This window comes from Azolla caroliniana, unplaced genomic scaffold (assembly GCF_043228905.1).
Source record: "Azolla caroliniana isolate FFs.n. ecotype wild unplaced genomic scaffold, voAzoCaro1.0.p SCAF_22, whole genome shotgun sequence".
Classification (NCBI taxonomy): domain Eukaryota; kingdom Viridiplantae; phylum Streptophyta; class Polypodiopsida; order Salviniales; family Salviniaceae; genus Azolla; species Azolla caroliniana.
Window position 1 is genome coordinate 560957 of NW_028230457.1, and position 27203 is coordinate 588159.

The window sequence follows — 27203 nt, forward strand, 5'->3', positions numbered from 1 at the left end:
ACATAAGAGAACACTAACTTGATGTTGATATTTGACCTCTTTGGAGAAAAAGGAAGCGTCGAATCAATTAGACATACAAATGATGGGAGAGTTCGACAAGTCGAATGAGCTACACCATCAAAGTGAATGATGTGAGAAACCATAAATGTGATGATATGGGAGTTGTCTATACAAAAGATGAAATAATATGATGTAGGGGTTCACGAAAATGGAACGACGCTAGAGTCCACCACAAATGATGTGGGAGAGACGAGAGCTCACTATATATAATAAAAAATTGCAATGGATTTTGAATTGGATCGGATCAGATGGCATGGTTGGTCCGGAGAAAGGTTCTTGATTGGGGTGTTGGATGTCATCAAGCGACAACCACATCACTCGAACAATAATTTCTAAGGTTCCTAGAGGGAATGGAGATGATTTGACTATTGGATTAAGAAACACCAATTCAAGGAAACTTATCCAAGCTCAAGTGATCAAGCATGGTGTATTTGAGAATCTTTAGAGATTTCTCTAGAATCATTCCTTGCTCTCTAACTTGTATGTACATCCACTTGCTTATGAATACATGAGCTATTGCACTTCTTTGTAACTAATCTCTACATAATCGCGCCATGTGAATTCATCAATATGCTTAGTCTAATTTTTATAGTGTTGATGCTCATCAATTGGTCTTATACCTCTGTATGACATGCCTAATTCCAGTTGATTGTGCGGTTGTTTGCTTCTTTATATTTGTAAAAAAAAGCAAGGTTCATCCTCTTATATGTATAAATTATCTACATAACTAATCCTAACATACTATATGCTTGTATTGCGTACTTAATATTTTTGAAAAGGGTAGGGGTAAGACTCTTACATATATTCTCTACTTTTAGGGGGGAAAACACATTGATCACCTATAAATTATCTAACTTTTGCTAGAAACACTAAGTTCACGCTCATACATAGGTTCCCCATTAGTATGAAAAAATCAAAGATCATGCTCACACATTCTCTACTTTTAGGAAGAAAACACAATTCATGTGCACATATATGCAATGTATTATGTAGATCAACACCACAAGTCGATGCTAGTCAAAGCTTTATCATATGTCTCATTGCTCCAATTTTCTATTTCCCTTGTCTCCCCTATGTTCTCTTGTCTCTTGCCTCTTTTGGCACCACTTGTCAAATTTTGCTCTACCTGCAATTCCTCTTTCCCAAATATGCACTCTTTCTCATCCCCCTTATTCATTCTTTTGCTCATGATCCACATCTCCCCAAATCCCTACCCTCGACATTCTTGACAAGTTCAATTTAGGTTTTCATTGAAGACAAGGTTGTTGGGGTTCACTGTACAATACATCATGAAAGGCTAAGATCAATTCCATCGAAGATTCATGTGGTAGATAGCCAAGTCATGATGTCGAGGCTAATCACAAGCATTTTCTTGTTGAGGGTGTGGTTGGATGGAATCACGTGATTCAACTATTTCAGTACGTCAAAATTAACAAGAGATTGACCACTGAGTCTTGTAATCCAAATGGAGAATGGAATCATCCCTCGACAAACCATCATTCATAATAATTTTTAGAAAAATCATGAAACATGTTTATAAATTTCTCGTCTATACATATATTATTGTTGCTTGGGACATTATTTGTAAATTTCAAGTTCACCCCCCCTAAAAAAAACCATTGCTTTGCATTAGTTAGCAAACAAAGTACATCAAAGTTCAACCATTAACCTTAGAGATATATATATATATATCCAACAACTCTAAAAACCAACAACAAATTTAACAAAACTCACATTGGCCTTCCCCTCACAAACCAAATCATAATCCCCACCCCCTCATTTCAACTAAATTATCCCACCTACTCTTTTACAACAAAATTATCCGAGTACCACAACAATGGTAACTTGTACCGCAACTATACATATTTACATCTTCTCGAGTCCACTAATGGGAGCCACTGGCGGAAACAACCACTTGGGTGCTTGGTGGTTCCATTTAGGCCTTGTCGAAGATTTGACCATCATAGGAGAACCGCCCCATTTCAACAAAAACTTTGACCGTGCCCTTTCTGCTTCGTTCGATTCCCCCTGAATCGAGTCATACCGTCCGCGCAACCAGGATACAAGCTCTAACTAGATATTTAGCAACACCTCAATGATTAAAATCTAAAGTAGCAAGCAGACACCATCTCCATGTCAGTACAAGCTCAACTTAAGCTTTTGCTCACTATACAAAATTATTATAGTTCGATAGTTTGCATTAATTTATTAGAGGTCACACAAAATATGTCATGGAATTGTAGTGCTAGTGCATGTAATGCTCGCAAGAAATTTCTTTAGGCCAAAAAGTGGTTTGCGAGCTTCTTACATAAATTTTGGGTGTGACCAAGATTGATGAGCTTTTGAAAGTTTGATATTTCTCTCTCTTCTATGAACATTCATAACCCTTTGAAGACCATATATGAACCTTGATGACCCAACCATATGATCCATTGATGACTCATCCATGACATACCCATAGAACAATACATTGAATAAATAAAAATTGCACTATAAAAGCTGAATTGTTCTTCAAATAAATAAAATCATGGTACTTTTTAGAAATAAAATTTCATGTCTCTTGTAAGGGTTTTTCGTGTGTCAATTTATTGGTGGCCGGCTTTCCCTTGACCCTACTACCTCTCACCAAAATATAGCTTTTTGCTTTTTTCTCTCAATAGAGAACAAGGAAATTATTTGCTTTCCTCATGCATGTCTTTATTTGGGTTGGATGTTTATTTTTATAAGTAGTCAATCTTATTACTTTTAACTTTCTTTATGTTTACTTTAACATTTATTGTTTATCTATTTATTTAGTCCTTATTTTAGAAAATTTAAGTTTTGATGTGTACTAGGCTTAGTGTTGCTCGAATGAAGGAGTGTAAGGTGCACATTAATGTTGGTTCAATCGTGCACACATGCATAACTTCAAAGTTCTTGGCATATTCTCGGTTCAATCAAACATAGTTATATTGGAGAGGTTTGTGTGTAGGTCAATGAGTTTATTCATGTTATTGGTGCTGGTTCATTGATGTTGATACAAAGTCTAGGTTTAGGTGGAGGATTGATATGAGTGATGCATTACAGGTTTATGCTATGTATATGACAATGATCTGGTTAATGCTACACTCAACAATGCGCAAGAAGTTACATAATGGATATGCTCCATGGAGATTGAATCGAAAAAAATGCACATAACAATAACATGCGACATCTCAGGATAGAATTGTTGATAGATAGCACAAATGTGAATACGAGGTACCATTTCTCAGGTTTGATAGACAATTACATATATGTGAGCTCCTTTGATGTTTTGGTAATGGTGGGCACAAAGTCGAAGACTGTATTATGTACAGACGACCTACCTTGTCGATAGCCTTGGGTTGGCGATGGGCTCTGGCAACATATCTAGAGAGATGCACGTATGTGTGCATGACCATATTGGTTGCCTGCCACGTCAACATCTAATAATGCCGAAGCAACTCCTTCACATTGACGTACACATGTGACTGAGATGGACGATTTTCTCGAGCATGCACCACCTATATGTTGCCTATGTTTCGATCTCTCGGCTCATTTATGTAGAATCGTCGACGACTAAACCTAACCGACACCCACAATGTTGTTGACACGAACAACACTTGTCTTTGGGAGGTTGGTCACATGGGGCACACTTGTTCTTCGACACAAACGTCACATGTCATGTTCTCACACATATGGCCATCCTCCTTCATGGATGGTGGGAGTGGAGTTTGTTTCTTATTATGCTTTATTTACATATATAGCCTTATTTGCATATGTATATGTATGTATGTATAAAATATACAGGGAGTTTGTTGTTGTTGTTGTTATTATTATTATGCTTCATTTACATATATAGCCGTATTTGCATATGTATATGTACATAGTATGTACATATAAAATATACTACATATAAAATATACAAGGGAAGTTTGTTATTATTATTATTATGCTTAATTTACATATATAGCTTCATGTCGTTATAACTTATGCATATGCATATGTGTTTTGTATACCAAGAGTTGAGGAACAGAGAAAGAGAAGAGAGCAAGAGACAGATAGCCATAGCCATAGCCATTAGACATTAGACACAATGGAAGAGGTTGCCAAGGATCTAACTGCAGGAACAGTGGGAGGGATTGCACAGCTTGTGGTAGGGCACCCCTTTGATACCATCAAAGTAAAGCTTCAGAGCCAACCCTCACCATCACCATCACCATCACCATCACCATCACCATCACCATCACCATCATCAGTACCAAGGTATTCTTCAGCCATGGATGCTGTGAAGAAGATAATCGCCCAAGAAGGCCCCAGAGGCCTCTTCAAAGGCATGGGCGCCCCGCTGGCCTCGGTCGCGGCCCTCAACGCGGTCCTCTTCTCGGCGCGAGGCCAGATGGAGAATATCCTCCGGAGATTCCACGGCATCGGCGAGGGATCTTCGGCGGCTCATTTGAGCATCTTGGATCAGATGGTGTGCGGGGTGGGCGCGGGGGCCTCGGTCTCGGTGCTCGCATGTCCCACGGAGCTCGTGAAGTGTCGGCTCCAAGCGCAAGCTTGCGTACCTCCCGTGGACCCTAGGGAAGGCCCACTAGGCACCTCCCGATCGGCCCCCGGAAAGCATGCGAATTCTAGCCTCGTAGTAGCAGCGTCCGGGGTGCCCAGCCATACCAATGGCACTACACGCTTCGGGTCGGGCCACGGGCCAATGAGGTACAAAGGACCCCTCGATGTCGCCCTCCGCGTGTTGCGCTCCGAAGGCGGCCCCGCCGGCCTCTTCACGGGCCTCGCCCCCACCATGCTCCGCGAGATCCCCGGGAACGCCATCATGTTCGGGGCCTACGAGGTCCTCAAGCGCGCCCTCGCGGGCGGGGGCCCCGACACCTCCTCGCTCGGTGTCGGCCCCATCGTGGCCGCCGGTGGCCTCGCCGGGTCTTGCTACTGGCTCTCCGTCTACCCCGCTGATGTCGTCAAGAGTGCCATCCAAGTGGACGATCCGCATAACCCCAAGTATCGTGGCACCCTCGATGCATTCCGTAAGGTCTACTCTAATGAGGGCTTGAAGGGCCTCTACAAAGGTTTCTCGCCCGCCATGGCCCGTAGCATACCCGCCAATGCTGCGTGCTTCTTGGCTTATGAGATTGTCAAGTCTAACCTTTGATAGGATGTGAAACCAAAACCCCTCAACCCAACTCTTTGGTCCTCGATCGGATGTGAAACCGCTCAACCCAACTCTTTGGTCCTCGATCGAATGTGAAACCGCACAACCCAACTCTTTGGACCTCGATCAAATGTGGAACCGCTCAACCTACTCTTTTGCTAACACAGTCACCATTCTCTCTCTGTCTCTCTCTCTTATCACCTTGTGATGATTTTTGAGTCCATGCATGCTCAAATACCGATGATTATCATTATGGTAAAAAGTTCCCGAGGACTTTTGTTCAAAATGATTGCTTGTTCGAAACCTTGATATTTTCTTGTCCCACATTGATGGTTTGCCTTCCTATTTAAGGATTAGTGAAGAGAAAATGATATATTCATCACTATACTCATAAAGACACAGTTTTCTAAGCATTTATTATTGGATAAACAAGATAGAACTATGTAATCAAGAATCAAGAATTTGGGTTTCGTAATGTTGTTTTCAACTTCCACACCATGGGTACGGCACCATATCCGTAACCATAGATTGAGCCATGCGTGATATTCTTGAGATTCGACATCCGTAATATTCGTGGTATTCGAGAATAGAAAATGGCCCTAAGAATATTATAAAACCATTCGTTTACATATACATATACACACATACATACATACACATACATATATACACACATACACAAACATATATATACATATACACACACATACATAGATACATATACACACACATACATATATGTGTACACAGACATACATCAATAATTAATTAACTCATTAATATAATGATTAATTTACTATTAACTAATTAATTCACTTAAACATTAATTGATTCACTAATACATTAATTAATTTACAAATACATATCTTAATTCATTAACATATTAATTAATTCATTGGAAAATATTAGTTAATTAATTAATAATCAATTAATGCATTAATAATTAATTAATTAGGGCTTTGGCAAAACTTAGGGTTTCAGTGAAACTCTGAATTTGTAGCGGACAACAGGATGTAGGATTAGGTAGAGCATGAGAGGGAGTCGATGATGCAGGTCGAAAAGAAGAAATTTTGTCGAAATTAGGATTATGACAGAAATTAGGGTTTTCTGTCGAAACCCTAATTTCTGGCCGAGAACAGGATATAGAGGGAAGCGAGGGTGTAAGTAGCACGCAGAGGGAGTAGGGTGAGGCGTCTTTGCTTCCTGTTGGCCACTGTTCACTCGCTCGTAAATAAAACACATTTTTATTTTTATTTTTATTTTTTTATTTTCAAAAAAAAGAAGAAAACGAATATATTTACGTGTATTCGTATTCCTATTCGTATGGATTCGTGGGGCAGGCCCCACGAATGCGAATATTTCAATCTATGTCCGTAACATACATTTTCCCTTTTTTGCAATGCATTAAATTACATGTGAGGGACCTCACGAAGAGTTGAGAAAACCATTCACAAGGAATAGACATGATATTGATTTTCGATATTGAAATAAACTTAGAATCACAAGGTGATCGTAATGGACAAGCATGTAGAACATCAAAGAGTGTCCATAGAGTTCAAACCTTCATAGAGCGAAGTTGTGTATGGTTGCTAGAGTCATGGACAAATTACCTGAATTCTAAAAGTGCTTGCTCAAACTATCACCAACGAACATTATTGATTAGTCTTGGAGATTTGTTCCTCTCTTTCGATTTCTAATTCATATTATTGCAAAATCATTTGGGTCCACATACAATTAGTGCTTGTCCTATTTCAATCTCCACTTGATAAATGTCAAAGTATCTCATTCTATTGTTATGTCTACTCTAGTTATTTGTGTGAGTGTATCTTTGTACTAGCAAAGTTTTGTCTCCACATCAATATCGTAGGTTGAGGGTTCAAACCACCATATACCCTATTCATGGTGAGTCGTACGAGAGTGGTTATTGAACACTCCCAAGCTGCTAACCTTGTTTAGCCTAGCCTTGGTAACCACCTCTTCTAAGCACTACGCTCATTAAGAAACTTACTAATGCCATATGTCAGCTGGCATTCCTATGTGGAATTTCTAGATGTTAGAGCAGTTGGGGTCATTTTTTCAAGTGCACATTCAAGTTTAAAGGACATGCCGCTCCCAACATATGTTGTCATAGTATTAGGGTTCATTGACTGAGCAATAGCTAGGGGGTGGGTATCACCTTGTAGTTTTAGTTTCGCTTACGCATTGTGAAGGTCAGACTCGAGTCGGGCCATGCGGCCTTTAGATGCTTTAAGTTTGGCTTCCACTTCTCGTTGTCAGGCCATGAGTAGAGCTTCGATGGTGAGAGCTATGTAGTAGTGCTTTAGTTTGCTACTGTTGATGAATCCTAGAATGTCAATTCCTTTGAGTGTGTGTATTCGACATGCTATTGTCTTGGTAATCTCTGAGATTACATATGGGCCTTCACCCCGTAATTTGAGCTTCTTTTTGTGTCGTTGAGAGACAAATTTGAGGGCCATGTCTCCTTTAGTTAGGTCTTTATCCTTTACTTTGTTGCCATGCCACGCCTTTTTGTTGGCTTTCTCTGCTAGGAGTGCTTGGAATGCAAGTAGCTGAGTTTCTATTAGATGTTCCAAGTTCTCTAGGTTTGATGGGAGGGGGTTCCCATCCCATTGTTCTTGGATGGCTATCTTGAGGCTAGGGACGAGGAACTCGACAAGTAGTACCGCCTCTTGTCCATATACAATTTGACGGGCTTGTGGTGAGTTGCTACTTTGTAGGAGGTGCAAAAAGGCCACAATGTAGCTTGGAGTTTGGTGCTCCAATTGAACCAAGAGACGACGATTATCTTCGTAAGCACTGTACATAGCACCTTATTAGTGCTTTCCGCTTGTCCATTGCATCGGGGGTAGTAAGGGGAGCTCTTGCGGTGCGTCACCATGAACTCGCCTAGTAGGTGTGCTACCTCAGTGAGGAAATGCGAGCCTTGGTCACTAATGATTTCGAGTGGGCATCCAAACCATGTGATGACGTTTTCACATAGGAATCTAGCAGTGGTGTGAGCATCGGCATTAACATAGGCTTTGGCTTTGGCCCACTTGGTGGCATAATTGGTGGCGGTGATTATGTATCGGTTGAGATTTGGAAGCTAGATAAAATCAATACCCCATTTCTCGAATGGCTGCCAAGCCACTATTGGGTTTAATGTGTTGAAATCCACTTTTTGTGAGCGCTTAAAACGTTGGCACTCGTCACACCGATGTACGTACTTGTATGTGTCTTTAAATAGTGTTGACCATCATAGGCCTGATTGGAGGACTTTGCGTATGGTGGACTCAGGCTTGAAATGACCGCTTCCACTTTCGCAATGAGCTTGTTCGATGACGGTGATGACATCATGGTCTACTACACACATTCGAAGTACATCGTCGTTGCCTCTTGATACAAGTTCCCTCTGAGCATCGTGAAGGGGCCACACTTCCTCAACAATACACGTGCTTGGGCATGATTTAATTATTTTAAGAAGAATGCTCCACGTTTGATTAAGACGCGGACGATGTCTGATGTCTTTGACTGCCAGTGTCATAAAAAATTTACCTGAACAAGCATTGAAAGTGACTTGTGTAGAATCTATGTATCAATGGAGGTAAACCCTCTTCGATATCATTTGTGGAGCTCGGACCGGCGTTGTTACGGGCATGACCATACTTTATCCATGTGTATAGAATACTACAATAAATTCTCACCACGGGATACGGGCATGACCATATAATATCCCGTGGTGAGAATTTACCATAGTATTCTATACACGGGATATTATATGGTCATGCCCGTAACAGACGTATACCCTTTTGATGGTGAATCGGGCGGAGATGGTTGTCGGACACCTCCGAGTCTCACACTCAATGATTAATTGAGTATTAAGCACGATATCTCTCTCACTCTCATAGACAATAAGAGTAATGAATACGTTTATTAACCCTCTTTGCTAAGAGGTCTAGCATGAAGAAGGAAGAGAGATTAGTGTTCTCTAACTAAACACTTCACTAATTTCTTAAGAGCTTAAGGGATACAAGGAGGAGAAGAAGCTCTAGCTCTTAATCAATAGGGAGACCTTTACGAATGGAAGAACCCTTACAAAGCCACCACAATGTGGTTTATATAGTATTTACATTTAGGGTAATGCCTCTTTAACACTTGGTTGCCCATTAGCTCCTTTTCCTCTTGTTAGCCGGTCTGCTACCCAGGATCGGAGTTGGACAAGTGTGGAAACGAGTCGGAGTCGAAATCGACAATGTTCGGAGTTGGACAAATGTGAAAGAGTCGAAGTCAGAAGTCAGAAGACAGAAGGAAATATGATTATTTGCCAAGTAGAAAAAATAGAATTAGTTAAAACAATTTTGTTATAGTTCTTGATGAACAAGGCAAGTGTAAATCTTGGAAGAGAGACTCTCGGATCACCTATAAAAAGGACTGAGGGTCACAGTCTAACTTTTATCGTTCTATTAAATTGGTTTAATATAAGTTAGTTGTTAGTTATCTGTTGTGTCGGCTATATCATATTGTATGCTTAACTATTCTGTGTTTGTGTTGAACTTCTAGTTACCATATCTGCTAATTAACCATATTAAGCTAAATAGTCAATCATCAAGTACCTAGCAATCAGAGTAGTGTTCTCTGTCTATCAAGTCTTGAGTATAGACTAACACTAGCAATCCAATTTCCTACCATAATCATCTTGACAGAACGTTTGACCTATTGTGTTTGTTGGATACAACAGTCGGTTGTCGACAGATCAACACCTCTCTGCCATTTCTTCTTCAAAGTTCCCTTAGTCGTACTATGTCCTAGTTGGTGCACTCTTCTTCATAACCGATCGTGGTGCAATCCAAGTGGTGCAATCCTCTCGTTAGCCCATCTTTGGTTGCCTGTGTCATCATTAGCCTATCTTTGGTCTATGAGAGAGGGTTAGGTGACATTTAGTTCTAACTCGAGCAAATGTGTGAAAGATAAGAACTTTAGTTTTCTCTAGATTCACTACCAATACTCGTTGTGTGCAAAAGTCATCTAAGGTATTAAGGTGCTTTTGTAGGTCGTGTTCAGACTCCAAGAGCAAGACTATGTCGTCTGCATAGAGTAAGAGGCTAACTTGTGTACCCCCAATGACTACTTCGTTGCCTCCCCAAAAAGAGTCGATGATCTCATCAATGTCGGCCCCAAAAAGAGTCAATGATAGGGGGCAACCTTGTTTTACACCAATGGTGCTAGTGAAGCAATCAGATATGCCACATGGGCATCTTACACACCCAGAGACTTGCTCATATAAAGCATAGATGACCCAAATCATGTCATTTGGTATCTATAGGCTTTTAAGCCTATCAAACAACCACTCCCTAGGGACTATGTCAAAGGATTTGTGGAAGTCCACAAAACAACCATATAATTTCTTCTTGTGAGCCTTCGTCTAGTCAATTAAGCATCTATGTGTAAAGATATGGTCAATAGTGGAGAAGGCTTGTCTAAAGCAAGCTTGCTCGGGTGCTCGAAGACTTAAGGTTTCCATATAATCGTTGGACCTCCTATGTTGTAATTTATTTATGACTTTCGTTACCCTAGAGGTCGTGAAAAGTGTCCCCATGGTAGGTCGAGGTGTGGGAATGGGTGGTTGGTTCCTGACGTGGTAGAGTCTCTCTGTATATGTGTGCCAAGTGTTGGGATCCTCAATGGATGTTTGTGGTCTTGGTTCCAATAGTCTCTTCCATGCAAGGGCGCAATCCCTACTCATGAGCATGATGTAGAGTTCCCAATATTGAGATGCTTCCCAAGCTCGTCTTTTACGATGTGTCATTTTGTGCATCTCTTTGCGAGCCTATACTAAGGAAATAGTACCACTATGTTGCGGCACTTTAAGTTGTCTATACAAATCTCTACAATCCTCATCATACCACCTATTATGTGGCATAGACCCTATTTTATTGTGAATGGAATGTTTCATGTAGGGGAAGCTACTAATTATTGCTGAGTGAAGGATATGTGCGAGTTCTACAGTAAGGTTCTCTAAAGGCATAAAGAATCAAGAGAGGAGAGATGGGCTTGAACATGTCAGGAGTAGATGTCAGAGAGCTCATGTATGAAACGTCTTGTGGTGTGAAGCTTTGGTTGACTAGAGTCGGTGGCGTTGGAGATGTCGCATTTTAGCTCAAAGTATAGGAAGTTATGGTCTGCACCAATAGGGTATGGGCCCACCCGGACGGAGTTAATCATGTGGGTAGCTTCAGGGTGTCCTATTAGATAATCAATTGTGCTTTCCCCTCCTCCATGTGGGAAACATGTAAGCTCTTCCAAGCCCATCCACTTGGCTAAACCATTATATATGATCATCTGGTGTCGACTTCCAAGTTTGAGCAGATGATGGCCAAAGCTTGTGGTGTCCACACCGTGGTCTTTTGATCTATGTGTGATGCCTATGGCTAAAGGGTCGACATTCACTATTTCTAGGTTTTTATCCATATGAAATATTGTGCATTGTCGGGATTGGGTTCTCGCATTGAAATCTCCTACGAGGAAGACTTCCTCTTAAAAAGAATATTGCATTATGCATAGTATGAACCATACGTACCATACGTGCATTCACATTCATGAATGTTTCAATAATTCGTGTAAGAAAAACACCCTCAAAGAATGATAAATACCATACTTTTAGATTAACTATTTATTATGAGGTAAATAAGCCTAAAAAATGGAAAAAAACATTAAAAAAATGGGAAAAAAAAAACACAAGAATGTTTGAATAGCATTCGCATTCGTTTTCCAACGTAGGAAAACGAATGTTATGCTAGACGAACATGAATTTTACGTACTATGGCATTATGTCATCCGATAAAGGTTCGTATGGAGAATGCCCATGTCGCGCTCCTTCATCAACTAAACCCGCTTCTCCAACCATATTATAATGGGATCCTTTCGAGGGAAAGTAACAAATGACAATAAATATTGCCTGATCCTTGCTAGTGAGGACTTTCACCCACATAAAACGGGCTTCTGGGTCTGTCCTTAGTATTTCTACCCTATTATGTATCTCTCTTTGAAACAATATTGCAAAACCTCCAGATCCTCTAGTAGTGTGTCGACGTGAGGTTTGTCTAAAAATAGACTCCCAACGAAAACTTTCAACTCGTGGCAGTCCTCTATTTGAACTCTGATGTGTTTCTACTAAGAAAATTATATCAAATACCATCAAAATTTCCTCTAGACGGCCAAGGCATGTCCAAAGTGCACCATTACAATTCCATAAAGTCATCCTAATTTTATTGTCTGTCACATGGGACACACGCCATCAATTGATGGCACGATCATTTATTATCACTCATCCGTCTCAGTAAAAGGCGCAATGCCCTTCTTTACGAGCTTGCATGACTCATGTAATCTTGGTGAGGTCTTCATCTTAGTAGATAAGGTCCCCACCTAATCCTTGAAGAATTGGTCTCTCTTAAAAAATGTGATTCTAGATTCCAAGTCTTTAAACTGAAGGACTAAAGCTCTCTTCCTAGTAGTGTCACGTCCAACCTCCAAGTTTTGGTGATTGGTAGGGCCTCTACGTACCCTAACATTTTCTCATGTGTGCATCTTCATAGGGAGATGCCCCCTCTTTGAGTCTAGTGGCACGTACAAGTACAAGCACACACACCACAAGAACGCACTCTACCGAGCAACCCATGTATGCACGTAGGTAGGGGAGGACCTACAACTAGCAACAACAATGGTCACACAACAGCAACGGCGATGACATTGTAGGTTGTGTGGCAGCAATAACAGACAGCAACCAACATCACATGGCAACAATCGACATGACGTGGCAATGAAATTTGATGACACTATGCCACAACCCAAATACTAAATCACTTGAGAGCAATAGGGAGAGAAATCATATATAATTCGTGGAGACAAGAACTACATCTAAACATGTATGAAGATGTGACTTATTTTCAACAAGATGTTTACAAGCTAAATACACTCCAATGGGCCATTCGCATAGTTACATAATTACAGTATATTACACAAAAAATCCTCCACAATAGATGTTGCAAACATCAGTCAAATGTATACAACAAAAAAAGCCAGTGGGGTGGCATAAAGGGAGCTACCGATACAATGGGGCCAAGGATCATAATTGAGCTAGATTACATTCCTTCACCGTTTTTCGAGGAATGTTACAACACCCAAATAATCACTATGTTCATCCCCATACCCATATTATAAAGCTACACGATGGTGCGCACCACCGAAGCTGTGGCTTCTAGGTGAATAGTTGATTTCGATTTTTTGTCGCGGCAATTATCAATTAATATCTCAATGTATGCCATTGCTTGATGATCTTTGAGTATACTCCATCACAAGCTGTGCAAACAATGATGACCTATGATCCAGAAGACGGTGTGGTGAATCATATTCCGCAACTTTTCCTGAAAAAATGTGTATTAAGGCAAAAAGAGGTAGTTAGAAACAAGGGGTTTTGGTGTGTCCTGACTCCACAGTTTAGGGTTTAGGGTTTAGAGAAAATAATAGTATGCAGCCCTTGCATTAAGAAAATAATGTAGTGGAAGACCTCCTTTGTAAAAAAAAGGAATGATAAAATTCCACATACCATCACTCAAATACAGAACGCGATCACTATCGATGATAGTTGGAATGCGATGGGCGATTGTGATTATAGTACAATCTGTAAATTCCGACCGTATCGTATCTTGAATGACACCATCAGTTGCTGTGTCTACTGAAGCAGTGGCTTCATCAAGAACTAGAATTTTCGACTGTTTGAGTAATGCGCGTCCGAGACAGAAAAGCTGCCTTTGCCCAACACTCCAATTCTCTCCATTTTCACTTACTGCAAAAAATTAAAAAACAAGTTGGTCAAGCACTATATATACTAGAATTGCAGATATGGTCCACTCCACAAGGAGTCTTTTTTATATATTTTGCTAAACTAGGATTCCTATAGAATATGATTTAGGACCCGAACATAAAAGCTTCATTAGGTTCATGATGTTGAGCACTTAGGAAAGGTCAGCTGTTTCCACATGGGAAAAATGTCCTCATAAGATGCTAGATGGTGAAACAACTCATCGTGAAGTGCAATGGGGATACCTATAGCATCAAGTTTCTGACTCTTGGTTCTCACAACATCCCCAAGCTGACTTTTGTCAAGAGCCTACAAAGGAAAACAAGCTACTGCCATTAGACTGTATGAAAAGCCAGGAGAACTCCATATCCAATGTAAGACAATCACAAATCTTTACATTCCATATATCTTCATCTGAATGTTCTTGCAGTGGATCAAGATTGCTGCGAACCGTTCCTTCAAATAATGTTGGGTCCTGTGGGATGATGCTTAGTTTCGAACGGAGATCATGTAACCCGATTCGGGATATATCAACATCATCTATGAGTATCTTGCCCACTACTGGTTCCACAATTCGAAATAGCGCTTGAATAAGAGTGGATTTTCCACTGCCAGTTCTCCCCACAACACCTATCTTCTGTCCGCCAAAGAATGTGCATGTGATTCCACGAAGAACCATGGGCATATGTGGTGCATATCGAACCTGTTAACATCCAATTGCTTGAGAAATTTATCATAGCTACACACAAGTAGATAGATCATAGAGGTAAGAAGTATGAAGAAAGTAGTTACCTGAAGATTCTCAAGGATAATGGTTCCTTTTTGTGGCCAATCTAATGGTGGACGATAACTATCTACAACCAGAGGAGCCTCACTAGGAATGTGAGAGTATTGCTCTATGCGTTCGACTGAAATGATCTTATTTTCTAGATTTGACAAATTCCAAATAATGACATATTGTAGATAATTGAGATTCAACCCGTAAGTCACAGCAAGCCCAGCAATACCTGATGCACATATGACAACAAATGCAGTCAAACCAACAGCTTCGATTGAGATACTAATGCATTGGTGAGAAAGAAACCTAAAACTCTACCTGCATCAAAGGTGCCAAGGGGAAAGCTTACTATCAGCAACAATGAGGACACAAACACTACACTTGACAGAAAATTTAATCGCAAGCACAACCACTCCATTGCAGCAAAATTATGGAAAACAGGCTTGCAATAATCATCGATCAGCTGCAAGTTTGTATCTGTGAAGCGAGATTCCTGGGTAAATCCCCGGATTACAGGGGCTCCTGATATGGATTCACCGAGGTGATGAATTATAGGTGCCCTTCTAATTCCAACCAGCCTTGCAAGTTCTCTAGCAGATGTTATATAATATTGCTGGCACAATGAAAAACAACCAATGAGCTCTTTTCTTACATCGAATGAAGGTGAAATTAGGCCTCTACCTTACATTGGATAGAATGTGCTAGACTATTGGCTTCTACTTTATTTACTTATCTAATGATGTGGAATAGTAGGATAACTCTAATGATAATAGAAACATTCCATGTCCTTTGACCACAGAGAAGCTTGAAGCTTTGCATAGCACTATATAAAATTTTGACATTACCTCGACAACTTCTAGCCTTCGATGAAAATCCACAAAAAAATGATTACATGGAAATGGCAATGCATATACACCATAACAAAATGTATGCTGAAAACTATCATAGTTACCTGAATCCATAAAGAAAGCACTGCTACAGGAATAAACATAGCAAATACCAGCCACGAAGCTTGAGACATAACAGCGATGATTCCTGTGAGTTGGATGATATTAAATGCTAAGCCTGCTAATCTATTGCAAACCTCCAAATCAAGGGCACTTTGATCAGTTGATACCTAATGAAAGTGCATGAAGATTCAGACTTTTCTTCTATTCATACTATGTATTGATGCAAATCTTACAGCTAAAATATTAATAATACTGGAAGAGAGAGCTCCATCTTACTCGACTGAGGATACGACCAGCTGGCGTGGCATCAAAAAAGGACATGGGTGCATGAAATATAGAGCGCAACATGTTCATAAAGAATTTTTGAGCTGTTTTAAGGGCTATTGTTGCAAGGAGAAGTGCTCTTGTCAAAATGGAAAGTGAACTTGCAAAGGCCAACACCAAAAACACTGTCAGGAGAACTCTTCTACTAACTCTTGGATGTCCATCAATATTTACAGGGGTTGCCCATGCCATCCAATAACTACTTGCAATCTGCAGACACTGGAATAAAATTTGTGCAAGGAGAAGTACAGGAATAAGGGAGCCTTTGTATACAGCTGTGGCTAGAGACCAATACACTTTTATACTGACTCTACCAGTCTCCCTCTCTTCATCCTGAACAAGCTGTTTCTTGATTGTTGAACCATCAGCATCATCAAGATCATCTTCCACCTTGACTTCATTGTCATCCTTACCATGTTCCCTAACTGTATTTCCAATCTGGTCTTTCAGTATAGTTGAATCTTGTGCATTCTCAATATTTTCAAGAGCTTGTGTGTGTGCTCCAATCAGCTTGCGGAGGTGTACACCAGAGTTTTTAATGAGATCATCAAAATTTCCTGATTCGACAATATTGCCATTTTCAAGCACCTAAAAGCATCATAGAAATAATATTACTCATATTTCATTCAACCCTAAGACAGTGAAAGTTGTCATGGCAAACAGGATTACCAGAATGTTGTCTGCAGCAGGCAAAAATTCGACTTGATGTGTCACATATATGACAGTCTTCCCTTGAAGCATCTCCAATATGCATTTCTGTTCAGAAAGGTTTCAAAGAGTTTATTGAAAGGGATGATGTCATATATTCCAACTAACTGCCAATGGTTGCCACTAGGGGGGGAACTCATACTTTGATTCATTCTTTTTGCTTTAATTTTTCAGTAACATTATTTCCAAGAATACCTGAAAAAGGTGAGATCCAGTGTGAGCATCAACAGCACTGAAGGGATCGTCAAGAAGATAGATGTCTGCATCTTGATAAAGGGCACGAGCTAGTTGAATCCTTTGCTTTTGACCTCCACTTAAATTGATACCTCTTTCACCTATCTCAGTCTGATCCCCATGTGTAAAATGCTCAAGATCTTTTGTGAGTGAGCACACACTCAGTACATGATCATATTTCTTTTTGTCCATTGCCTTCCCAAACAATATGTTATCTTGAAGCTTACCGGTTTGTATCCATGCTGACTGTGACACATATGCTCTGCTTCCATTCACTTTCACAATACCCGAGATCTTCGGAAGCTCACCAAGAATACATGAAATTAAACTTGATTTTCCTGAACCAACTTGACCACATACAGCCACTCTTGAGCCTCTGGTTATTTTCAACTCACCAACATTTAGAAAGGGTTTCTCACCGCACGAATCCCAGCTGAAGCATGCATCTTGGATCTCTATAGCCATTTGATTTTGTTCATTTGGTATAAATGAGTGATCAATAGTTTGAGGGTCCATTTCTTGCTCTTGAAGGAATTTTTCTAATCTTTGGACAGAGACTTTGGTCTCTGCCAACATTCCAACAAGATCAGGTATACCATATATCGGATCCTGGAGAATTTTAAATACAGCGAGAGCTGAAAGTACCTTTCCTGATGTGAGAGGTATCCCAACAAACACACAAGTACCAAAGGTAATCACAGCAACGACAGCTGGTGTGCACCAGAAAAGTGCTACTACACCTGATTGCAAGTATAAAAATTTACGGAGCCATCCATATTCAACTTTCCTTAGACTTTCTATTTTATTGAGATACTTGATCTCCCATGCTTGTAACTTGAGAATCCTCATGCTTCTTAATACTTCAGATGTTGCTCGCATCCGTGCATCCTTAGCTTCCATGATATCATTTTGAGACTTTTCAAGCAAAGTACTGAGTGGAACATTTAGAAGCATTGTCAATGCAGTGGCCCCTAGTGTAGCCAAGGCAGCAATACCTATATTCTTGTAAAGGATAACAAGAGCCAAGGTAATTTGTACAGGCAATAACCACAGCTCGTGTAGATACCATAAGAAGTCACTTAGTCTCTGAACGTCAACACTTACATAATTCACTATTTCTCCACTTGAATGATTTTGTCGTGATTGATTAGAGAGATTTAATCCTTTCTTGTATACCATTGCACTGAGCCCTGCAGTCACACGCAATCCCATCTGTTGTGAACCAAAATACCATTGTCTTTGCGCCATGCTCTCAATTAGCTTTGCTACAAAAAATATACTTGCTAAGACATACCCTTCATGGGTGAATCGTCTTCTTCCAGCTAAGTACTCTACAAAATCATCAACCAAGTAAGGCCCCACATAAGAAGCACAAATGCAAATCCCAGCAAAGCTTGCATTTACAATTGCTTCTTTCCACAGTGACATAGCAAGGCATTTCACTAATCCCTTTGGTTGTAGTTTGCACCACTGATTCTGAAGAAGTTGATCTGCTGAGAATGCGCAGTCTTCTTCTGCAAGCGGAAGTATGTCCTCTAGTTTGAGGGGCTTCTTGTGGCCAATCACAAGCAATGAGTTGAGCCATGAGAACGTAAGAAGACTCAGAAAATTTGCTGTTGCATAGCCAGTACGATGTTTTCCACTTCCTGAAGCTGGCAGATCTGATGAATAACCATTTAGCAAGAATTCATATGGACCTTTAAGTGTGATCCTCTTTACACCAGTTCTACCATATATGGCTATGACACAAAGAAACATATATGCTGGCAAAGCCAACAAATCTATCAAGGCATCAACTTGCAACTTGGCAAAGTATGGCTTTCTCAAGTCCTCAATGGAAATCTTTATAGGAAACACTATAGCATTTGTGACAAAAACCAAAACCCACCATGCCCGAAGCAGATGAGAATAAAAGTCTTGCCCCTCTGTTTTTGCTTTCATAGTAGCAACAGTCATGACAATGGATGAAGTTGTTTGAACAGAAGCGGCTAGCCCCACCAAAAAGAAGCGATCCCATCCTTTCTCTAATGCAGATATGATGCTCCAGCCAATAACAACCGTATAACACATGCAAAGATAAATGCATACACCAATAGTCACCTTGTACAGCCTTCCTATTGTGATTGACCGCTTGTTGATGATATCTTTATTATTCCATGATATTTGAAATGCAACATCATTGTTGTGATTTCTGGACTTAACATTCTTCCAGCACCTAGATATGATGTATGAGGACAAGAAAAACAGATGCACAATGCAAACCACTGCATATATACAACAGGAACCTACGATGCCTACATACTGGCACGGTTTAAGATACCAAGATGTTACATTGTGCCCAAACAGTGATGAGTGAAGTTGTGTGCAGTTGGAAAATTCGGAATAATCTGTAATGTGGCAGAATGCTGCCAAGGCAATTTGTATCACTGTAAAGACAGACAGAAAACATAAGTTTCTTTCTTTTGCTTGCTTCATAAAAGGCATTGAATTATATTATGTCCCACTAGTGAGTCTCTCTCCACCACACAACCAACCTTGGATACCATTACTCCTCATCACTACTCATCCCATATATACTAGTTATGCACTTCACACTCGTAAACCATCTCAAGAATCATCCCACTATATGTATTAAGATCATTATCATGGAACATTACGAAATCTAGAGCTTTAATTTTCTTCAGTAGGGATATCATGAGGTAGCCCATATTTGTAATCATGATTTGTCTCATAGACTGCTCTTGGCCTCTAGTAGATGTCAATATATCATTCATTCAATCAATCAATCTATCTATCTATCTATCTATCTCTTCTTTATTGTAAACAATGCATTCTGTCAACCTTATATTTTACACCCGCATCATTTGTCTGCTGAGTTGCATCTTCGTTTTTATTGTTCATTTTGGCCTTTTGCAGACATTTCATTTCATTTCTCATGCAATGTTGTGCTTATAGAATCAATGCAAATCTTCTAAACTGCATGTGACTATAGGTGGATAGCATATCAACCAGAAGTGCAAAGCGCAAAGATGTTCTCTAAAAGACCATTACAAAAAGTATCTATGTTCCAGAGCTAGCTGCAGCCTGTGAGGAAATAGGAACTCCATAAAACTGAGTGTTGAGCCATCCTCCTCACACTCTCAGATTCTTTCCCTTTTGTATAAATGAGATGTCAAGTGAAATTTTTCTTTAACCTTCTAAGGGTTTTGATATATTACTCTATCCTTAGAGAGATGTTAGCACCATTGGTGTTAAGAAAGTAAAAGAAAGGTGAATAGATTGGATAGAAGTACCCAATCTTCCCGACCACACCTGAGCTATGTTCAAGACAAAGCCAACCGACCACTGACATCCCACACAAACGGATATTAGGATGAATAATACCTTGCAAGAGGCTTTCATCAAGATGATTAGAGGTATGGGATAGGTTGGTTATGTCTCAATCATAGCTCAAGAAGGTCAGGTTATTCTATCCAATCTATTCATCTTTCTTTACTTTTATTTGATCTATTGATTAGTAAAAGATTCTTAATAATTGGCCTCTCTCTCTCTCTATGGACGTTCAAAAATATCTATCTATCTATGTGTGTGTGTGTCTCTCTCTCTATGGATGTTCAAAAATATCTATCTATCTAGCCATATATCTATCTATGTGTCTCTCTAAATTTGCATGGGATATAAGCAAAAAGATCCAAAAGACACATAAAAGCAAAAGTGTGTGTTCCGGTTGGATGCTAGATATGAAAAAATGGTTGGGAAAATGAGACGCAACACACTTATTTCATGATGCATCAATAGCTTCCTTTGCGAATAGGGCCTTTTTTCAATGCCAATGTATCATTTGACATGGGAAAATGTGGATTTTCACATTTCACAAATTATATTACATATGTTGCACCTAATTACAAAACATATTTTTGTTGAGCAAGGATATAGCACACATCAATACATGTTAGAGCCCATCCCTTTGTCTACCATCCGAACTATTGCTTCCCTATTATTTAGTGCACACTCACTCACTTTAATGTGAGACAAAATGGTGGGAGATAGATGATGAAACAAGTTTGGGAGTCTAGGTATCATACTAATACAACACTCTGCCTTTGATGACATTCGATGATGGTTTTCACACATCTTTGACCAAACCCAATCCTTGCATGAAGTTCTCTCACAATAACAATGAGTACTCTCAATTGCAACATTCATTAGTAAAGTTCTTGAACATCGAGAGTCACCACTCACTTTCACATGTATTATGTGAAAATATTTTATTTTTTGGTCTCATAGATCATATTTGACCTCCAAAGATAACAACAAAATCTATCTACCTACCTTGCTCTCTAAATTCTTGATTTTCTTCCTTTTATGTGCATATATATATATCTATGTAAACTTTTTGGGGTGCGGATGCTAATGAAAAGAATGCAACTTGGAAGTAATTTTGGTGTGCCCAATGACTTGATATGACCATTGATGGATACACACTAGAGGTCCAGTGGACTAGCTCATCTAAATTAAGAGAGAATGAACACAATAGAAACTAAAACTAAAACAGATTATAATTTATACCCTACTTAGTGTTACAATAAAAATATCTTACTTGAAAGAAAAGCCTCAAATCGTGCAGGTTAAAGATACCTCCTATTAACAAAACTTTCTCAAAATCACTTTTTTAAACCTGCATATGCAAGACAACGTTCTTGTAAACATCAGAAAATCAGAAAAATGAAACAGTATATGCATTTGAGCTTTTGAAAAACATAAGAGATTTGCAATACAGAAAAAAAAAGAGCTTGTAAATAACAGCAATCTATGTATGCATAAAATATAGTAGAAAACAAATTCAGAAAACACACATAATACTCTTATCTATGTATCTAAATACGCATTTAAGCTTCTGAAAACTATGAGAGGTTTTCAAGACAGGAAAAAAAATACATGCAAACAACAATCTATATGCATACATACTTACATACATACAGGATAGGAGAAAACAAAGTCAGAAAAACCCATACACACATGTATGTGCATAAATATAGGTATGCATTTAAGAATTTAAAAAATATACATATACAAATGGGAGAAACAAGTTAAGAGAAAATAAACATTTATGCATTCAAGTTTTTGAAAAACGTTGGAGATTTTGAAGGTAGAAAGAATAGCTTGTAAATAGCAGAAATCTGTGTCAGTGTGCTATTGATTCTGGGGATGGGGGGTGAGGAACAGAGGAAAAACAATACCCATTAATCCATTTAATGGCTTTTCAAAATACTTCATGAATGAAAAAGCAATATTAGGCAATGCTGAAGCGCTTCCAAATATCAATAGTCTCATTAATAAATGTTTTTTTTTTTGTTTGGAAAGAAAGACACGGGACATAAAACCCAGCAGGCAAGATTGAAGCTTTTTTCTAAAACAGGAAAAAGAATGAATTAAAACAGAGGAAACAAAAAAAAAACAAAAAAAAACGGGCAAAATGTTGAAGATTGGTTTCCTTTTTTGTTTTGGCAAAAAGAAAAAGAGGTTACAAATTTTTGAAGGCAAAGAGAGAGAGAGAGAGAAATGGTGCATCTTGAAGACACAAAATTTCTGAGTTGTCAGAGATGAGAAATTCAACTGAGACAAAAGAAATGGGGGAAGAAGAGCTTCCTATTTTTGGGGAATTTACCAAATTACCCTCTTCCCCATATCTGAGTAATTACAAAAACTACCCCTCTCTCTCTCTCACACACACACACACACCCAATTCACATAAGAAACAGATTCTGACTACATTCAATCGAGCAAATCTCATCTTAATTACTCGCCAAATCCTATGTTTATTATTAGCGATAATGAGCAAGATGGACAATTTGCCGAATCGATTAGCCCAGCATTCGCATCCGGCTTGATTGAACACATATGTGATTCGTGGAGTTCTTACCCTATAATTTGGCATTTAATAAACATTATCATTCTAGGTAATGTGCTTGCCTAAATTCGCAACATGACATTATTTCCTGAGGGGAGAACAATAGATTCTCATTATTCTATAGACCAGAATTGGCCTATACATCATATTGTGCTAGAAGAAACAAAAATCCAACAAAAACTTATGGTCTTCCTTCAAAGTTGAAATAAGTTACCAATATTGTCTATGCATGGGAAAGAAACTCAATCATCTGTGAAAGATAATTCTCCACAACACTTAAAGATTTCGAAAAACAAACAAAGGACATGAAAGTATCGAGGCTTATAGCTACAGCATGATTTTACATTATAGCTATATGGAAGATTGATTTATAACTTGATATGGAACCAATGTTCTCAACCCCTATAGAGTGGAACAATTTACCTACAATAAAACTTGTGCACATCATTGAATTTTACCGGGAAGAAGAGGCAAACCTTCTGAAATTGAGCCAAGGATGGTAGGAAGAGTTGTGAAGTTGCAAAATGAGAATGGAGAGAGTGAGAAGGTGTGAGAGAGTGAGTGAGAGTGAGAGAAAGAGATTATGTGTGTGTCAAAATGAGGTCACTATATAGTTTTTCATTTCATGATGATCACGTTTTACGTGGACACCACACCACGCTTCTCCCAAGTCCTATATACCTCATTGACCCTTTCGTTAGCTTTCTTTCCTTGATGTTATTTTTTTTTCTTGCAACACATTGATTCCACATCATTATTGAACCCATTTAAAGTTGTGTCTTTATATATTGTCTCTCCAAAGAAATGTCAACATCTTGTCTCACTATTGTTGGGCTGGGGACACATGGTCTTCCGGCCCCCAAGATTTTTAAATAAATATCTATTGACACAAAACATATAATACCTTCTTTTGTAGCTTGACTGACAATACATATCACTTTACACATGGTGTATCTCAGATGAGAAAGTTCACTTACAACATATTGTGTCTATCTAGCAAGTATGCCTACTAGTATTGTAGGAAACTAAGTAAGGTCCATAGTCATCACTCACTATACCACCACCAAGAAAATAGATATATGTATATGTATATGTATATATATATATTGACCTTGACCTTGACAATTACTTTGTCGAGTTGTTCTCCTTTCCATCATTTTGTATTTTGTAGCTGATATGGTTTTTTTAAACTAATGGAAGGATATGTTTTTAAAAAATAAAAATAATAAAAATAAATAAATTAAGAGTCCCTAGGAAAAAAAACACTTCAATTGATGGAGGCAAGAGTGTGCGAGGAGGATCCTTGGTGCAAACACAACCCATCATGTGTGCGACTTTACCATAGCATATTCTAGATACTTTGCATGATTCCACATACTCTACCTTTCACAATAACAAGCCCATACAACCTCTCACGAGGCACCATCCAAAATTTTATGTTAATATCTCAATCTGATATGATTCATATCAGATTGAGATATTCGCATTTGTGGAAAGAGAGATTATAAAAAGGAACATTAAGAGGAGCTTGACACTAATAAAATTTTATAATAAATATAAAAGTATTCGTTTTATTTTTAATAAATAAATAAAATACAATAAAGGTTCATTAATTCCTCACTTTTTATTCTCTAAAAAATTATAGATATTTTTATTTTGATATTAAAAATTGGACTTCACACGAATCATATTTCTATAATAAATATACAAATATTCGTTTTTAAAAATTAATTAATTAATTAAAATAAAGGTTCATAAACTTCCCCATTTTTTATTTGACATTATAAAAGAGAGTTAATACAAATCATATGTATATAATTTATTAATGAATGATTGTTCTTTTTTTAGTGAATTAAATGTATTTAAATAAAAAAATGAATTAATTAATATTTTATATATTTTTGTAAAACGAATGGTTCTATAATATTGTAAAATGCCTCAAACTCTCTTCCTTCTTTCTATTACATTTGAATGCTTTTATACACCTTGGTAATACATTCCAAGATACATTCGGTTATCTTGGCACACTTACCTCTAACTAACCTCTTACTAACTAACCCAAGGTCTAACTCCCCTAACCCTGGTTATAGCTACTTGGGTTAAGGGAAGGGTTTTGGCCTGTGGTTTTACCACGCGATCCCACAACTCTCCCCTTCAAAAAATCTGAGTATGTCGACTGTGTCTGATGGTGCCTCTTCGCCTCCGTCACTGTGAGAGCGACATCCGCCGCGTTGCTATGGCAGAGGGCATCTCGATTGCTCGTGTGCGGTGGTGGCTCTGCTTTGTCCTGTTGGCTGGCTGCGACTGAAGGGTTTTCTGATTCATCCTCGCAGGGGACGTCATGGTGAGTTTCTTCCTCTTGTGCTTCTTGAGTTGTGGATTGTTGATTATATGGCTTCATCTGTATCACGTGCACATAAGTAATCCACCCATTAGCATCGCGGCGGAGGGAATAAGTGTTGGCTCTCATTGAACGGATTACCGTAAAAGGGCCGATCCATCGATGCATCATTGATTCACTAAGTCCTTGTCGGCGGATCGGGAAATAGACTAGGACCTTTGTTCTAGCTGTGTACTCGACCGCTCGACGACCCTTATCATAGCACCGCTTTTGGCGTGACTGAGCCAATTGTAGATTCTTGTGTATGCTCAACCGTAAGATAGGTTGAACCTGTTGCAAGTGCAACCACCAATCCATCGCATCGGTTCTAGTATTTTTTTTTGGGTAGATCCACCTTGATGTCGGGGGGTAAACGGGGATCTCTTCCATATAGTGCTCTGAAAGGGCTGATTCGAGTCGAGGCCTGCACCGAAGTGTTATACGCATGCGTGATGAAGGGTAGGATCAAATCCCACGTTGTGTGTAGTGGGTCGATGAATGCGGTAAGTTGTTGTTTAATCGTCTTGTTCATCCGTTCTGTCAATCCGTTCGTTTGGGGATGGTATGGGGAGGTGAATATCTGTTGAATCCCTAACTGTGTGGCTAATGCTTGCAATACCTCTCCGCTAAATTGCGGTCCTTGATCTGAGAGGATGCGAGTTGGGCAGCCATGTGGGAAAATGATCTGCTCCATCAGCTTTGTTGCTATGGTGACGGCTCGGGCATCCGGAATTGCGGCGGTTTCGGTCCATCGTGTCAAGTATTCTGAGATGACTAAGATATACTTGTTTCCTGCCTGGGATTCGGGAAAAGGGTCGATGATATCCCATCCTATTAATTCAAAGGGTTCAGAAACAGTAATAGGTTGGAGTAGGCCGTCATTGGAATGGGGAGGCTTAATTTGTTGACAAGAGTGACATTGTTTGATGTAGGCTGCGATCGTTGTACGCATTTGCGGCCAATAATATCGGAGACGGATCTTGTCCAATGCCTTGTGGAATCCGAGGTGGCCGGACATCGGGTGATCGTGAAAAAATTGCATATATAAATTCCGCAAGCTTTGTGGTATGTAGATTCGTGGCTCTTTCCCTGTTTGTATAAAGTATAAGACATTGTTTTGCAATTGGAAATGGGTGTGTACCTTTTTGCTTGTTGTCGATTGGATGTCATGGGTGATTTGTCGTATTTGCTCATCGGCTTGTTGTAGGGCTGCTATCTGGGCCATTGTTGTGGGTAATTGGACTAGTGTAGGATTGAATTGAACACATTGTGTTTCTACTCTTGACAAACCATCGACGATCACATTTTGGACTCATTTTTTGTAAGTTAAGGTGTACCGATATTCCTGTAAAGCCATTGCCCATCTTAATAGGCGACCTGGCGGGTGTGGCTTGTTAATTAGATGGATTAGGGGTTGGTGATCCGTTTCGACGTTGACGTGGGTGCCATGTAAATAGGGATGGAACTTTGTGAAAGCCCATACGATTGCTAACCATTCCTTTTCTGTTGTGGAGTAATTCTTTTCTGTAGGAGTAAGGGATCGACTTATATAGGCAATTGGGCGCTCTGCTCCTGTTGGATCCGTTTGTTGTAGGACGGCTCCCAATCCATGATTGGATGCGTCTGTCTACAAAAGGAAGGGGCGTGAGAAATATGGGTGAGCTAACTGACCTGCTTGGTGTAGTGTATTTTTTAATTGGATGAAGCTGTTCTCGCATTCTGTTGTCCACTCAAACTTGGAGCCTTTTCGCAATAAGTGTCGTAGGGGTGTTGTCATGGTGGCCATATTGGGAATGAATCGGAACGAAAAAGTCGCCATGCCTAAGAAACGCTGCAAGGA

The 27203-nt window shown here is 39.3% G+C and overlaps 2 protein-coding genes across 2 annotated transcripts; one reads left to right on the forward strand and one right to left on the reverse strand.

The window, feature by feature from the left end:
• Positions 1 to 4153: 4153 nt before the first annotated feature.
• On the forward strand, positions 4154 to 5221 carry BOU (Mitochondrial substrate carrier family protein). Its single transcript, XM_087337252.1, has 2 exons — positions 4154 to 4615; positions 4739 to 5221. Exons 1-2 carry the CDS (start codon positions 4154 to 4156, stop codon positions 5219 to 5221), a joined length of 945 nt encoding a protein of 314 aa, XP_087193378.1.
• Positions 5222 to 13188: 7967 nt separating this feature from the next.
• On the reverse strand, positions 13189 to 25453 carry LOC147849696 (putative ABC transporter C family member 15). Its single transcript, XM_087337254.1, has 12 exons — positions 25063 to 25453; positions 23460 to 23552; positions 17034 to 19498; positions 16800 to 16886; positions 16083 to 16718; positions 15809 to 15973; positions 15175 to 15469; positions 14871 to 15085; positions 14476 to 14781; positions 14324 to 14387; positions 13824 to 14063; positions 13189 to 13641 (listed from the first exon to the last, which is right to left on the reverse strand). The coding sequence occupies exons 1-12, from the start codon at positions 25451 to 25453 to the stop codon at positions 13529 to 13531; spliced, it is 5070 nt and encodes a 1689-aa protein (XP_087193380.1). The 3' UTR covers positions 13189 to 13528.
• Between the last annotated feature and the right edge of the window lie 1750 nt (positions 25454 to 27203).